General features: G+C 46.4%; 1 protein-coding gene across 2 annotated transcripts in view; it reads right to left on the reverse strand.

The window, feature by feature from the left end:
- Nucleotides 1-2,690: 2,690 nt before the first annotated feature.
- The window catches only part of SLC6A9 (solute carrier family 6 member 9), a 125,980-nt gene continuing 113,632 nt past the window's right edge, over nucleotides 2,691-15,038 (reverse strand). For both annotated transcript variants that reach the window (XM_083157453.1, XM_083157454.1), the window contains 6 exons: nucleotides 12,252-12,489; nucleotides 12,009-12,143; nucleotides 9,569-9,668; nucleotides 9,021-9,121; nucleotides 7,676-7,846; nucleotides 2,691-7,120 (listed from right to left, as the gene is read on the reverse strand). In XM_083157453.1, the coding sequence (XP_083013579.1) occupies nucleotides 6,929-7,120; nucleotides 7,676-7,846; nucleotides 9,021-9,121; nucleotides 9,569-9,668; nucleotides 12,009-12,143; nucleotides 12,252-12,489 (937 nt within the window). In that variant the 3' untranslated portion in view covers nucleotides 2,691-6,928. The remainder of the gene's footprint in view (nucleotides 7,121-7,675; nucleotides 7,847-9,020; nucleotides 9,122-9,568; nucleotides 9,669-12,008; nucleotides 12,144-12,251; nucleotides 12,490-15,038) is intronic.

The following is a 15,038-nucleotide window of genomic DNA, read 5'->3' on the forward strand; positions in this document are numbered from 1 at the left end:
ACCACCTCCCCAGGGGTACACGGTGACTAGGTCGACAGTCAAAAGGTCAACATGAATTAGGGGCGTGAAAAACCATGTTTACCTTTTGACTGTCGACCAATGTCGTCCTAATGCTTCTGGGCGCTGCGGTTTCTGGGCGCCTCATGAGTTACAGATGATGATGATCATTTCAGTTCACAGACTCCAGCTGCCATCGGTGTCTAGTACTAGATCTAACCAGTAACACCTCAATGTCTCACTAGAGTTCTGTTCTTCTGGACTATCTCATGTTCTAGGTCCCTGGGAGGGAAGCTATTGTTCTGGGCTATGGCACATCAGACAATTATCTATCTAGTCCTTAACGAGTCGGGTGACAAATAGGCCGGAACAGATTCTTATTATCCACAAAGAAGCAGATTTAAGGCAGGTGCGGCTAAGCGGCCTATTATCAGGGAGCGCTGCCACTGTTATATAACCGCTCTGCCTTTGGCAGCACAGTCCTAGGGGTTCGAGGTACCCCATGCTGGAGAGAAGAGATATCTAGTTCTAGGATTTAATGTCAACTATATCAGCGGTTCCCAACATTTCTCTCTACCGTACCACTTGATTAGGCTTACCATTTATGAGTACCCCCTCCTCTCAATTTAAAATATCCACAATACTACAAGTGGAGTGGAGGTGAGCGGTATGTTTATCCTTATGTGTGTCCTTATATTAAGGCGTAGCGGAGGAGTAGTGTGCGGTCAGTAATCAGGTCCTTCTGTATCTGGCCGCTGGTTGTGTATTGTCTCCCGGGTTCCCGCTAATGCCTGTAGGATTAATGCTGCTGCTTCCTCCACCTGTCCATGATTGCTGATGTCTGGGGGCAGTGCGGGTAGCGCCCAGTGGATTGCTGGTCAGGTAAAAAGCACGAGGAGACGCTGTAGACGGAACCGGAAAAGACACAACGTGGTTCATCTCCACAGCAACAGGAGACTTCTCCCTGTTCTTCCGCCATTACCAATATTAATTTGAAGTAGCCCCAACCGGACTGCTGCGTACCCCCAGGGGTACACGTACACCAAGTTGGGAAACCTTGAACTATATAATAAGAGACTAAAGATGCTCCTCACCTCTGTGGGGGGAATGCAACTGCTTTGTGCATCGGTGACCACTAGATGGTGCCCCAAGAAGTCATTCAAGTGTTGCTGTAATTGGGCGCATACAGCCATCGGTGCTAACATCACTGTTATGTTGTTCCATCATTTTGACAGGCTGGTAATTAGTTCCCATATATAAACAGTGGCGTGGAGAGGAGGGGGGGTACTTTTTGCGCGGGTCTGCTCGAGCGGCCCAGGTCCCGCTCCCCCATGGGAGCCGGGCAATGGAGAAAGGGAGGTGAGCAAAACCTCTCTACCCAGCTCAGCACTCTGCTCAGTGCCCTGTGCTGAGCTGAGGAGAGACAGCTGCTGCGGCACCCTGTCCTCTCCCTATAAACACTGGGAACATTTGACAGTGGGGAAACATGCTTTTTGTATGCCTAGCTATCTGGTGATAGAATTATGAGAGAAATTTAGAGGTATATTTACTAAGATTGGATTTCTACTGAAGATGGGATGTTGCCCGTAGCAACCAATCAGATTCTTTCATCTTCTAGAAGTTGAATCTGGTTGCTATGGGCAAAATCCTACCGTCAATAGAACTGCCATCTCAGTAAATGTACCCTTAGTTTCCTGTATATTAACTGGAAAACACCTGGGGATATTGTGGGGCAGATTTTTTTTTTCCAACCATGTATTTCTTTTTGCCCCGTCATAAAATGCATTGTCCCATGATGGACGGTAATTAGCATAAATACTATTGGAGATGTTTTTCTAAAAGTTTATTTTTTAATAGATTTTTGTCTATTTCAATGAAAATCGATCGTTCTGTTTCAGGGGATAAAACACACATTTACTTATAGATGATTTTTTAAATAATTTTTTTTAAAATGTATTTTAGCCCTGGAACCACTTCAATTTTGGAATTAAATTGTCTAGACAAGTACATAGGTGCCACGTTCTCATTTCTTTATGATGGACATGACTGTATGGGTGATATTACATCTTTGAAATCTTCTATCCGCCTGATTAGATATTTTTCCATAACCTTCTGCCTGCATTTTCCTTACAAAAATTGTGATCTTCATGATGAAGCTTTTGTTTAGAAATGCACAAAACAACTGCAAGATCTCCTAAACACATTTTTTGAAATACAGATACTTATTGCCCATTAGTGATTCCTAATCAATACATTTGTTGAAGGGTTCAGTCACAATGGTTATTTGATCAATTATCACCTATTTTGTTTTTCATTTAAAAATAAAAGATTCTATTTGTTGCTCTGTGAGGCACATTTCATAGATAGAATTTGGAAACTTTCTTCTAATTTTTTTTACATCATCATACTGTAAATGTAACAAACTTAAGTTGTGCTAACATTCCGTTATCTGGTCTTTTGCTGGCAGCCCAGTCCTATTGACCTGTGACACTTACTCAGTACGGAAGAGACCAAGCATATACTGTAGGGGTGTACACATAAAGATGGCTCCTGCAACTATAACACTGGACAGTGTAGCGGCTGTATCCACTTTAATGTGAGCCCCTTTCTTCCTGCTCGTATCATTCTCCCAATTTATAAAACAAGAGGCTAAACTGTCCCGACGCCCCCACCCCAAGAACAAACACATCACAGAGAGGTCAGAAAACAACTTTATTTCTGTCACACTGTCAGGACCAATAAAATGACATGACCTTTTCTACAGTGACTTTATTCATAATTATCACACTAAGGGAACGTTGGCTGGACACACCCTTTGTACATACACAGACCTCGACAAGCATTGTGCATCGGCCTCGAAATAGGTGTACAATTTCCTTCACCGTGGCTGCGGCTACAATTCATATGGAACCGATGAAATGCAGCACCAGACCTTAACGTATGACGCTCGGTACTAAGACACTTGACTTTGTGCCGCTTTAAAAGTCACCTTACGGTTATGGTGATGCTGTTGGTGAGCGCAGCAGCCCCACATACACCTATGCTCGCTTGTGCTTGGTAATGCTATTGTGCTGCAGTGTATACAGTGTATAGTTTGGCTGATGGTCCAGATTACGCAGGACAATGAGGTCAAACTGGGTCACTTGATGCGAATATTGTGCTTTCCTTATTTGGCTGTGTGACTTTATACACTTTGGGTTTATCGGGCATTTAAAAGGTTAAACAAAAAGTTTCAGAAAACACATTTTTTTAAAAAAATAACGATGCAATTCACTAACGACAAAATATTATTACTGATTAGTTCATAACGCTATCAGAGGAAAGTAATTAGACAATGTCTGCTACAACCTCTGTTAAATTGTAATACTTGGAGGTGCAGCGATGCAACATCAGCAAAAGTTTACAAACAAAATGTTTACTAAAAACAAGAATATTACATACGACTCTCCATCATACATTCTCCTCTAAACACCACAGACGTGCCGGTACATTCACAAATATATTAAACTATGGAGGGAAAGGGAACCAGGGGTACACTGAGAATATAATCTGGGGTGCACTCGCCATGATTTATTTACAGCATGGAGTTTTTATATATAACTAGCGCACAGAAGAGACATGGGGTGAAAGCACAGGCTAATATTATTTGCACTATTTCGTTACAGCTAAATCACATCTCGCCTAAGAGTCAGTACCTAACTACACGCTGTACATAACCTTACTCCATGACGGCGCCGCTCTCGTGTAACTAGTTAGGAGGAGGAACGTCTGCGGAATATGTGAAAACAAAAATTGTAAAAAAGAAAAAAAAGTAGTTTCCTGGTATTAAAAAAAAAAAAAAATCCAAAAAAACACCCCACAAAAAAAAATAGCAGATTTACAAAAAAAATAATTAATTGTATTTAGTGCAACTATCAACATCCTAAAAATCGCAACGTGGCTTGTCCATCCGTGGCCAGAGCAGCGGAAAATCCACTACTTTGCATTGTTAATAAATAAATCTGCACAGTGTAGCTTGGTATCCGGTCCTAAGGTCGCCAGTCAATAAGATGACCACTGTTGGTCGAGGTGTACGATAGGTTGATATGACAATGGTCGACGTGAGTTTTTCACAATTATTTTCATTTTGACAACTTTTTTCATATTTTGCCATCCACGTGGATTTTGATCGGGAATGCTAACCTTTGCCGAGCGCAGCAACAGTGGAGCGAGGCAGCCTGGCCGAAGCATGGTGAGCGAAGCGAGCTATGCAAGGGGACGCGGTGCACTAATCGGGGGTCCGTGTCCTAAAAGAGAAAACATTGACACCCCAAAACCTTAAAAAAGTCATGGCAACCTTTTTAATGGGTCGACCATTTTCATTCCGTCTTTATGCATGTTGATCTTTTAGACACCGTTGACCAAATGCACCATACCCGTGTAGCTTATATAGATTTGTAGTACACAGCTTGGACATGGGGACCCGAGCCGCTACGTAACAGCACCAGAGATAATGTATAATACAGATAATGTGTCCCCTCACATAATTCACCTGCTCTTCTGCATTTTTATAGTCGCTGCCATTTATAATCAGGTTGTGCCCACTGTAATAGTGGACTTATGATACGTGTACCAGGAAACAATGGTGTAACTGTGTCTGTACAGGACAATGAGGTATATCTAATGTATATCTCCATATGATGAGGAGGGGCGCTTTCCTCCTTAGTGTCTAAGTGTCTTGTGCTGCTGGTGTGTTATTTATTTTTATATATATATATATATATATATATATATAGATATATATATATATAACTATATCATATAGCTATTACTGAATAACCTTGTCAGTTTTTACGTTGTTACTTCCTAGGGGAAGCCGATGGTGTATTCTGGCATCAGGCAACGTCATAGGCAACCTGTCACTCAGACTTTCATGACAGGAATGTGCTCATGTGGAGGAAGCCATTTTGTCACCGGTTCCTTGCAGTGCTGGTTCAGAACACTAAATGGCGGCCTCCATTTTGTGTGGCATCAACACATTCATGAAATCCCTGCAGGCAGTTATTGCTGGTAATACGTATGGCACGTTAACTTTTTGTCTGCAAAATGTGTCTACCTGGCCTTCTTACGCTATGGTGGTGCCTTGTAGCTAACATTGATGGAGATGAGGGACATCCCTTATAGAAACGAGGGTCATATACTGAGGCAGAGAGCGAAACGCGACAACACTGTTTTCTCCATTCCTGATATAATAGAGGACAGACCTGTCTACCAAGGTCCGATCCTGGTGGAGGTTTATGCAGGATAGTAGGCGGCCATTACCATGATGGTACAGAATTATATGGCACCCAGGAGCCGTGCTGACCTATTTCGTCAGCAGGAAAAAGTTCCTGTACTGGTCTATGATATATCCCAGACCATATCCAACTTTACCATCAACAACCCTCCATAATGCAGCAGAGGGATCCTGAAGATCCCAGCTCTGGGCGCAAAGCTGGCATTTCATGTATGCCAATGAAATATCTACCCCACCCCATAACCACATTAGGTTATATAACCATACATCACACTGCGCAGCTTCAGGTCACAGTATTAGGAAGAAGCCCCAATCCCCTTGATAGGCGCCGTTTATGTTGTATTGCCACAAGAACATACAAACGCCTAGTTGGCACTGCTGACACTTCATCTCCGATTTTGGCAGTGATAAAACAACAACATATTATTGGCCGTATACAGAGTGCAGCAAGAAGGACACAATGCATTATGGTACCACCTTACGGTATCTCCACCAGGCACACACAGTACTGTTGGCATGTGGAATGTGGATACTATGGCAGTAACGAGCTGGCGTACAGCCATTCCGGTCCCTGCCAGGAATACAGAGCACCGCTTGAGGGTAGGTTCCGGTAATAGGTCACATCTTTCTACACATCCTTAATTAGTTGCAATTCTACAGCTGAGTATAATCCAAAAACACTGTCCTGTTACCAAACTTTAACGCGTGAGTGTAAACATTAGGAAGACGATCTGACTACTTCAAATACTGGATGTAGAGAACACAGACGATACATTTGCTGGGGGGACGGGACAGGAGCTGGACGTGACCTAGGGGCAGCAGAGGTAACGGTGTAATACAGAGAAGTACAGAGACCACGTGAGCCACAGGAGGTTGCTGTTGGGCCACGAAGGATACACGGAGGGGTATGAAGATTAAAAGGAATGCCGTTTCCATCCGGTGACACGCGGGTTCTCTAGAGATTCTCCAGGTAGCAGCTTCCACTTTACGTGTAATCGGTCCATCACCCAGGGGGCAGATGTGTAGATACAGCAGGTAGACAAGTGGACCCTTCCTCCAATTTCACAGAATGCCCCCCTCACCCCCACTTCCTGCTGTTTGTCTCAAGTAACAGGAAATATGAATCTTGCATTTCATGTCCTTTCCCCAGCACAGTAAAATGTTCTACAGTGTCGGGTACGAGGGCACCAGACCCACCACTGGCGGAGGGCTCCCAACCCCTGACCTCCCCGGAGTTAAAAATTAAGGTTTCTAGAACCCTAAAATATAAAATTTCAGCTACGATTAGAAACGTGAGTTACAGCTACTTGTTTGAGATGAATTCATCTCTCCTCTCTCCCCCATTTCCTCCCACCTATGGCGATATGAAATAATGATCCCACTCCATAACAGTGTCCAATTAGAGTCTTCTCTTACTAATCCAAATGTAAGGAGTGGGAACGGGGCGACCCCGGGCCCCAAGTCTCCATGTGAACAGGAGATTCTTACAGTTCGGTAGTAATTCTGTTGGATTCTCTGACGTGATGGGTCGGAAATAGGACAACGGAGGGTACAACTGGTCTGGATGTGTACAAGAGGGAGAATGGGATTGAGGGTAAGACGCTCATCCATCCTACCAGTGCCTCTGCCTTTCTCCAACCCCCCTTCAGAAGCTGGTTACACTTTAGAGTCTTGGCTGTGGGCCTGCCCATTGCTGCCCTGTATTGTCAGCCCGATCTCTTCCTTCTGCTTCTCTGGATTCAGTGGTTGGGCCTCTGGACTGCCGTCGCTCTGTGCATAGCGGCCTGTCCGGTGCTCCAGGAGAGCGGGGCCCCAGTCTTTGCTGGGTTTCACTGCGTTCTTTAACCGCTGGAAGGAGAGAGAAGGGAGAGGTTAAAGCGTGCAATCATTGCGGTTTATAGTCTTCACACCATTTGCCACGCGTTTCCCGCTCAGTGTGAGTCACTGAAGGTTAGTGCAAAGTTGTTGATCCAATGCACTGAGCACAGCATGCCAGCTCACCCCCCAAATGCCCAAGCACCACACCGAAATACATTGGCTCTCTCTATAGGGCACAGCAAGAGTGGTTAATGGGCATTGCAGTACTCCTTTTACATTGACCTTCACTCTAGCGGAACCCCATGCTCGGGGGTCTCCATTGAGATGGCTGAGGATTGGAGACTCCTTTTCCCTCTGATTATTCATGCACAGTATGTAGTCCATGTTCTGTACATACATACAGATTACGTCACATGCTGTACAGGTCACTAGTACAACCCTATCACAGTTCTAGCTCTAGGTAATTCCCAGAAGCCTATATAGAACAAAGCACCTGTCAGACATGGGGATTGCCCTGTTTACTGCAGCCGGACAAGCTCTCCAAAACACGAGTATTGTACAAAGCAACTCTCGTTAACGATTTACCTGGAGGAACGTGTCCCCCTCAGACTGAAAGATCTTGATAGCAGCATATCCCGGGATACAGATGACCGAAGAGAGAGCCATCAGGAAGCCCAACGTAATGGCCCAGTCCGGATAGACGTAGTCATTGTATGATATTGGGCGATACTGAACAACGGTGAAAATGAGGATAAACTAGAAGAAAAGAGAGAGGAATACCATAAACACACTGAGATTATTAACGCATCAGCCCCTACCAGAGATGAGACGGTAAACAGCAACGCTAAGGGAGGGGTCTGTGGCTCCGCCTCTTGTGGGATCAGCAGCGGTAACAACATGTACAGCAGGGCTGCCCAAACTGGTTCTCCACGTTTACCATTAGCTCAAGTTTTCCATATCACCTAGCACAGGTTTAGTCACATTCTACAGATCCACAGGTGGCCTGGAAAACATGGACTGTTGGTAGATGTCGAGGACCGGTTTGGCCACCCCTGCTTTACAGTATCATAGTAAGATTGTATCCATATATAACCTAATTACAATGAATATAACTGAATGGGTAAAGTACCTGGTGCAGTCTAAAAGTAATACCACCGTCACTCTTGTCAGGTGGAGAATGAATGACTATTTAGAGCAGGGATGGGGAACCTTTGGCCCTCCAGCTGTTGTTGAACTACACATCCCAGCATGCCCTGCTACAGTTTGGCTATTTGGCCAAGTGCAGTGCATGCTGGGAGGCGTAGTTCAACAACAGCTGGAGGGCCAAAGGTTCCTCATCCCTGATTTAGAGAGTATCATTTATATTCAGATATGAGAAGGTTTCACTATTCTTTTACAATCATGGGGCCAGAATTAATAGTCACGGATTTTGGCCGCCATGGGGGATGCTTGCCAAATTCTGACTTTTTTTTTTTTAAAGCGACAATCATTCACAAGGCATGATATTTCCTTATAAATGATTGCCCCTTTAAAAAAAAAGTCCACGTTCGTCTGGCAACCCATTCGACCGCCACCTTGGACCGTATAGTTTTATACCGCACCAGGTAACGGATTTATGTATGTGCTTAATACGCAGCTAGCGCAATCTTTCCATGTAGATCTGGTGGGTACATCTACTGGCGCAAAATGTTTTGGAAACACCTTACAATAATACACTATTGGGTCTTGGACCTTTTCCACTTTTTTCATTATAGATTTTGTTGTGTGGACTCGACACCTGGTGCTAAGGACAAGGTGACACTTATCAGTATAGGAAGGGTGTAAATATATATTTATGTTGTGTTCCTTTTTCATTTATGCAACATTCCATTGTGTAGAATTATCTCTACAGTTAATAGACACCACCAGAACACTGGCTAACAAGACTTACAAATATAATGGCTGGGGAGACGAAACGCCAGCAGATCTGGAAGAAGAGCGGAGGGGGGAAGCCCAACATCATCTCAATGTCCTTGAAGTAGTTCCGGTGTCCTGGATGAGGTGAGAGGGAAACAGAACATGGTGAGGCTGAGTCTACAGGACACAACCTCTGCAGAGAACATCTTTCAGCCTCTGGGGCAGTGATGCTGGAGTCTTTCTATACAATTCCATCTAGACCTCTTTGGTCGGATGTCCCTCTGTTGGGTCATGTCAGAATTATAGGGTGAACCCATAAACCACATTTCACTCCCTCTCTCACTTCAGTAAAAGTTTTAAAAAGACATTCAGTGGGATAGTGATAGATCCTGCTACAGGCCTCAGTTACATTAATATGTGTGACGTTGTATATGATACAGAAGAACCCCTGGACAGAACCACAATGTAGGGTGTGTGAGCCATCTAGGAACTGGTATACAGTAACATGTATGTAACCCACCATAGACTGCTTAGAAGGAGCATTAAATGTACATAAGGTAGGTTACAGCGAGAGCTACTTACCATAAATGTACATGATGGCCACACACATGATGCAGGAGATGATGACCAGCGAGAAGCTGGCAGCGTAGTTATCCATCAGCAGAAGCCAGTAAATCCCAGCCTGCAGGTAGGTAGAAGAAAGCACAGGTAAGTACGCCTCAATCACCTAACGCCCCGTCTCGGACATCTCTGTTGATCTGTGATTGCGCTGGTGCATTAGGATCATGTAATAATTGTTTTTTATAGAAACATAGAATATGACGGCACATAAGAACCTCGGCCCATCCGGTCTGCTCATGTACATGCGGAATACATACGGATGACCAGCGGATGCCGGCAGTCAGTATATGACGGCACATAAGAACCTCGGCCCATCCGGTCTGCTCATGTACATGCGGAATACATACGGATGACCAGCGGATGCCGGCAGTCAGTATATGACGGCACATAAGAACCTCGGCCCATCTGGTCTGCTCATGTACATGCGGATGACCAGCGGATGGGATGCCGGCAGTCAGTATATGACGGCACATAAGAACCTCGGCCCATCCGGTCTGCTCATGTACATGTGGAGTACATACGGATGACCAGAGGATGGGATGCCGGCAGTCAGTATATGACGGCACATAAGAACCTCGGCCCATCTGGTCTGCTCATGTACATGCGGAATACATACGGATGACCAGCGGATGCCGGCAGTCAGTATATGACGGCACATAAGAACCTCGGCCCATCCGGTCTGCTCATGTACATGCGGAATACATACGGATGACCAGCGGATGCCGGCAGTCAGTATATGACGGCACATAAGAACCTCGGCCCATCTGGTCTGCTCATGTACATGCGGAATACATACGGATGACCAGCGGATGCCGGCAGTCAGTATATGACGGCACATAAGAACCTCGGCCCATCCGGTCTGCTCATGTACATGCGGAATACATACGGATGACCAGCGGATGGGCTTCCGGCAGTCAGTATATGACGGCACATAAGAACCTCGGCCCATCCGGTCTGCTCATGTACATGCGGAATACATACGGATGACCAGCGGATGGGATGCCGGCAGTCAGTATATGACGGCACATAAGAACCGCGGCCCATCCGGTCTGCTCATGTACATGCGGAATACATACGGATGACCAGCGGATGCCGGCAGTCAGTATATGACGGCACATAAGAACCTCGGCCCATCCGGTCTGCTCATGTACATGCGGAATACATACGGATGACCAGCGGATTGGATGCCGGCAGTCAGTATATGACGGCACATAAGAACCTTGGCCCATCCGGTCTGCTCATGTACATGCGGCATACATACCGATGACCAGGGGATGGGATGCCGGCAGTCAGTATATGACGTCACATAAGAACCTCAGCCCATCCGGTCTGCTCATGTACATGCGGAATACCTATGGATGACCAGCGGATAGGATGCCTGCAGTCGGAATACAGATGCTCCCGATAGAGGCAATCACTACAGAGGTCCAGTAGGTATACTTACCTTCTCCAGGTCTCCACTAACCCTAACCAGCTCTCTGTAGCCTAACCCAACCCCCTAGACTTAACCCCAAGCGTGAGTGCCTAACCCTAACCTTTATACCTTGTAGCCTAAACATAATGCTCCTTCCAAGCAAACTAACACCCCCCCCTCTAAGTGCCTTCCTCCTCGCAGCCTAACCCTAACCTTTCCGTTCCCTCCCATATCCTAATCCCAAATTCCCCACTAGTGCCTAGACTTAATACACCCCCTCCCCCCCCCACCCTTCCCCAGTCTAATACTAACCTACTTACGTTCGGGATGCCAGCAGCCAGGATTCCGGACCCTGGGCTTGTGGATGCTGGCATCGGTACTCTGACTGTGAGCATCCCATTCCCCGGGATGTTACCCGCATACTTACACACTAGGGTTACTCTTTGTTGGAAGCCAATTAACCTACCAGTATATTTTTGGATTGTGGGAAGAAACTGGAAGAAACCCCACAAAATATAAATTCTGAGCGATATCGTTCACATTATCGTCTAGTGTGTACGCTCAATATTGTTAACGATGCACGCTGCTGCACGTTGTTACCGATGATTGATGTCTGTTGAACATTTGGCTATATAGTCAAACAACCTTCATGTTCAGCGGCTCCCAGTGACGTCACTGAACGATATTGTTTATCAATATCTTTCAGTGTCTATGCACAATATCGGACACGGATGATATTGTTATTTATTTTGGCCACAGCCCCTATTGTTTAGTTTATATAGGGGCTTATCACTCCCAGAAATAAAGCCAAGTTTTCTCAGTTCTTGGACATAAACCCAGAATCTTGCTTGCTCTGACCTCATGCCGCCCCCCCCCCCCCCCCCCCCCCCCCCCCACGTCCAGACCATGTGTAGCTGGCCTTAGTCATCGCGGGTCTTATAATGATATCAGCAAGAATATAACAATTCTACAGTATGTGAGAGGTACCTGTGTAGTTAGCGGGATTCCCAGCAGGAAACCAACCACCGCCACCCCGAGTGTGACAAGGGTTTTCCAGCGGATGATCCAGTTATTACCGATCTCATCCACGATGGCGGTGACCAGAGTCTCCAGAAGACAAAACTGCAAACAACCAAAGTCAGGAGGTGGTTATGGTGAACGGGAAGTTACAGCTAATGTTGGAGTCATAACTTCTACTTGTGTTGAAGTCTGAGGTTACGGTGTGATTACCTGCGTCCCAAGTCCAAGAAGAATGAGCATGAAGAAAAACAGTAAGGACCACAAGGGAGATATTGGCAGCAGAGTCAGGGCTTCCGGATATGCCACAAAGGCCAGCCCGGGGCCGTGGTCGGCCACTTTGGACACGTCTACTCCCATGTGGTTTGCCATGAAGCCCAGAATGGAGAAGATGACGAAGCCGGCATAGACGCTGGTGGCACAGTTGGTTATGCTGATGATGATACTGTCCCTGGTGGAAGAATGAGTTGACTCATTATCGGCATGACAAAAAAAATCTCATGTGGTTCCTTCATACAGAGGTCTCTATAACAGTTAACATGCTGCTAAATAGCAAGGGTGATGGGGATTGGACAGCAACTATTCTCCCATGTTTTTATGTGCTTTTAATTATCTATACTATAGAGAAGCTACAATGATGTTCTTATCTGTGAACAGGTGTTTTACTTTCTTGTGCTACTTATTTCCCATTTCCGCCTGTTTCTTTTTGTGTATCTGTTTTAGGTGCTTTGGAAAATTCTAGAAGATTATAGATAGAATCTGATTGGTTGGCCATAGCAACATCCCATCATCAGTAAATAAACCCCTGAGAGGTTATTTTGCTCAGTATAAGGACTGGGGATTGTCCCCACTTTAATGTATATTTGGCTCACTTAAGGGTGTGCCCTTTTGATTAATGTGATCGGTGTTGGTTGATTACCGCCTGTATGGGACAGACTTTTTATTCTATAAATTGCTAAAAATAATCCTTGTTCTGTCTGGGGCCACCACATATAATATACTAGGTGATTCATCGCGCCCTACGGGTGCTCTTCACACCGTCGTAAGGGGCTGCGCCCAGTGTCGGACTGGGGCATGAAGGGCCCACCGGGGAATGTTGTTATAGGGGCCCATTTTAGGGGTGTGGCAAGTCTCCAGAGGAGTGTGGCCAGTCTCCAGAAGAGTGTGGTCAGCTGTCACAGAAGTTTGACAAACCTTTAAGGTAAATAGTATAGTAAATTCTGCTTGTGCATGCATGATAATGTACCACATTAGTAACAACAGTGCTCAGTAGAAGATATACCATAGTCCTTTGCAGTATAATGTAGCATTTGTATAATGTATAATTCATGTGCACAGTCTGGACCCTGATTCCTATAATTGGAGGTGGGGCCCCCAGGCAGTGGGGCCCACCGGGGGTTTCCCCTGTACCCCTGTTGGCCAGTCCGACACTGGCTGCGCCCCCTTAATTTGTGAACATTTGTATATGAAAAAGATGGTTAGAATTGTATGAAAGATGGCCTGTATTGCAACTTGAGTTATAGGTGAAATGTGTTAAATAGAGAGCATATGATGTGGAAGGGGGTGTGTATTGTTTTGTTTAAAAAGCGGTTACAGAGTAAGATGTACATTAAAAGTGTGGATGGTACAGTGACATTTGTGGGTGTGGGGGGGGGGGCTGTGTGTGCATGTTGTTTAGGTGTGTGTGTGTGCAGTAGTATAGTAGGGTGTTTTTGAGTCAGCGGCTCCCCACTGGCGGAGGTCACGACACAGGAAAACAGGAGGCTTGGTAGTGATAGGGGTGTGTGGGAATAAGGGGGACTAAAGAGGAGGGTGGCAGATACTGTGCAGCTTCTGCCAGTGGGTGAGGGTCCAGCGTGGCAGTACAGTAGTACAGGATGGTGGCCCTTAGTCAGTGTCTCCTCCTACTGGTGGGAGTTCGGGTGCATGAGAGCAGGAGGCTGGGCTATGAGGCATGATAGGGGCATGTGGGCAAAACAGCATCAGCGACTCCCCAGTGGTGGAAGTTACGGTTCAGGAGAGCAGGAAGCTGGGTAGTGATAGGGGTGTGTGAGTATACGGGGGACTAAAGAGGGGCTTAGGGGTGCTGTGAATTGCGGGAGGGGCGCGGGGGTGCCGTGAATCAAGGGAGGGAGGGGGCGCAGGTGTCGGCGAATCGCGGGCGGGGGTCCGCAAAGCGTGGGAGGGGGTGTGAATTGCGCGAGGGGGGGTTGCAAATCGCGGGAGGGGGGGTGCGTGGGGGGTCCGTGAATTGCGGGGGGGGGGCACGGGGCGCGATGAATCACCTAGTTGGTTATATATTCTTGTAGAAGGATGGTAGGATGTTGCTGTCATTCAGAATGCATTTACATAAACAGTAATAGTAGCAGTAAAAGGTCTGACTTAAAACACCTACAGTAAAACAGAACAGGTGTTATATATTATACAAAGAATTGGTTGATGATGTGTAGGTTGACGTGCACATAGTTCATAGTTGTCACTGGAAAAAAATTGCTACAAGAAAAAACCAACACAGAAAGTTGAACACATGTAAATGTTGACATAAGTGTGGCACTTCATCGGTGTCCATGTCGACACATGAGAATGAATATGAAAACATTCAAAAAAAGAAAAATAAATCTTCAAAAACTCATGTCAACCTTTTTCATTGTCGACCATAGCCGTGCCAGTGTTTTGCATGTGCCATTTAATCCTGGGGTTGCCGTGAATCACGCGCGGGGGTGGGGGGGAGATAGGAGGTGAGGGGTGTCCGCGAATCACGGAAGGAGGGGTCGTGGGTGGATGCCGTGAATTACGGGAGGGGGGGTCGCGGGGGTGGGTGGGTGCCGCGAACCGTGGGATGGGGGGGGCGCGGGGGGTTGCAGTGAATCGCGGGAGGGTGGGTTGCGGGGGCGGGGGTTGCCGCAATGACAGGAGGGGGGGTCAGGGGTGGGGAATCACGGTAGGGGGGGTCGTGGGGGGCACCGTGAACCGCGGGAGGGGGGGCCCGGGGGGTTGGCG

Source organism: Crinia signifera, chromosome 8 (genome assembly GCF_055691185.1).
Source record: "Crinia signifera chromosome 8, ASM5569118v1, whole genome shotgun sequence".
Lineage (NCBI taxonomy): Eukaryota > Metazoa > Chordata > Amphibia > Anura > Myobatrachidae > Crinia > Crinia signifera.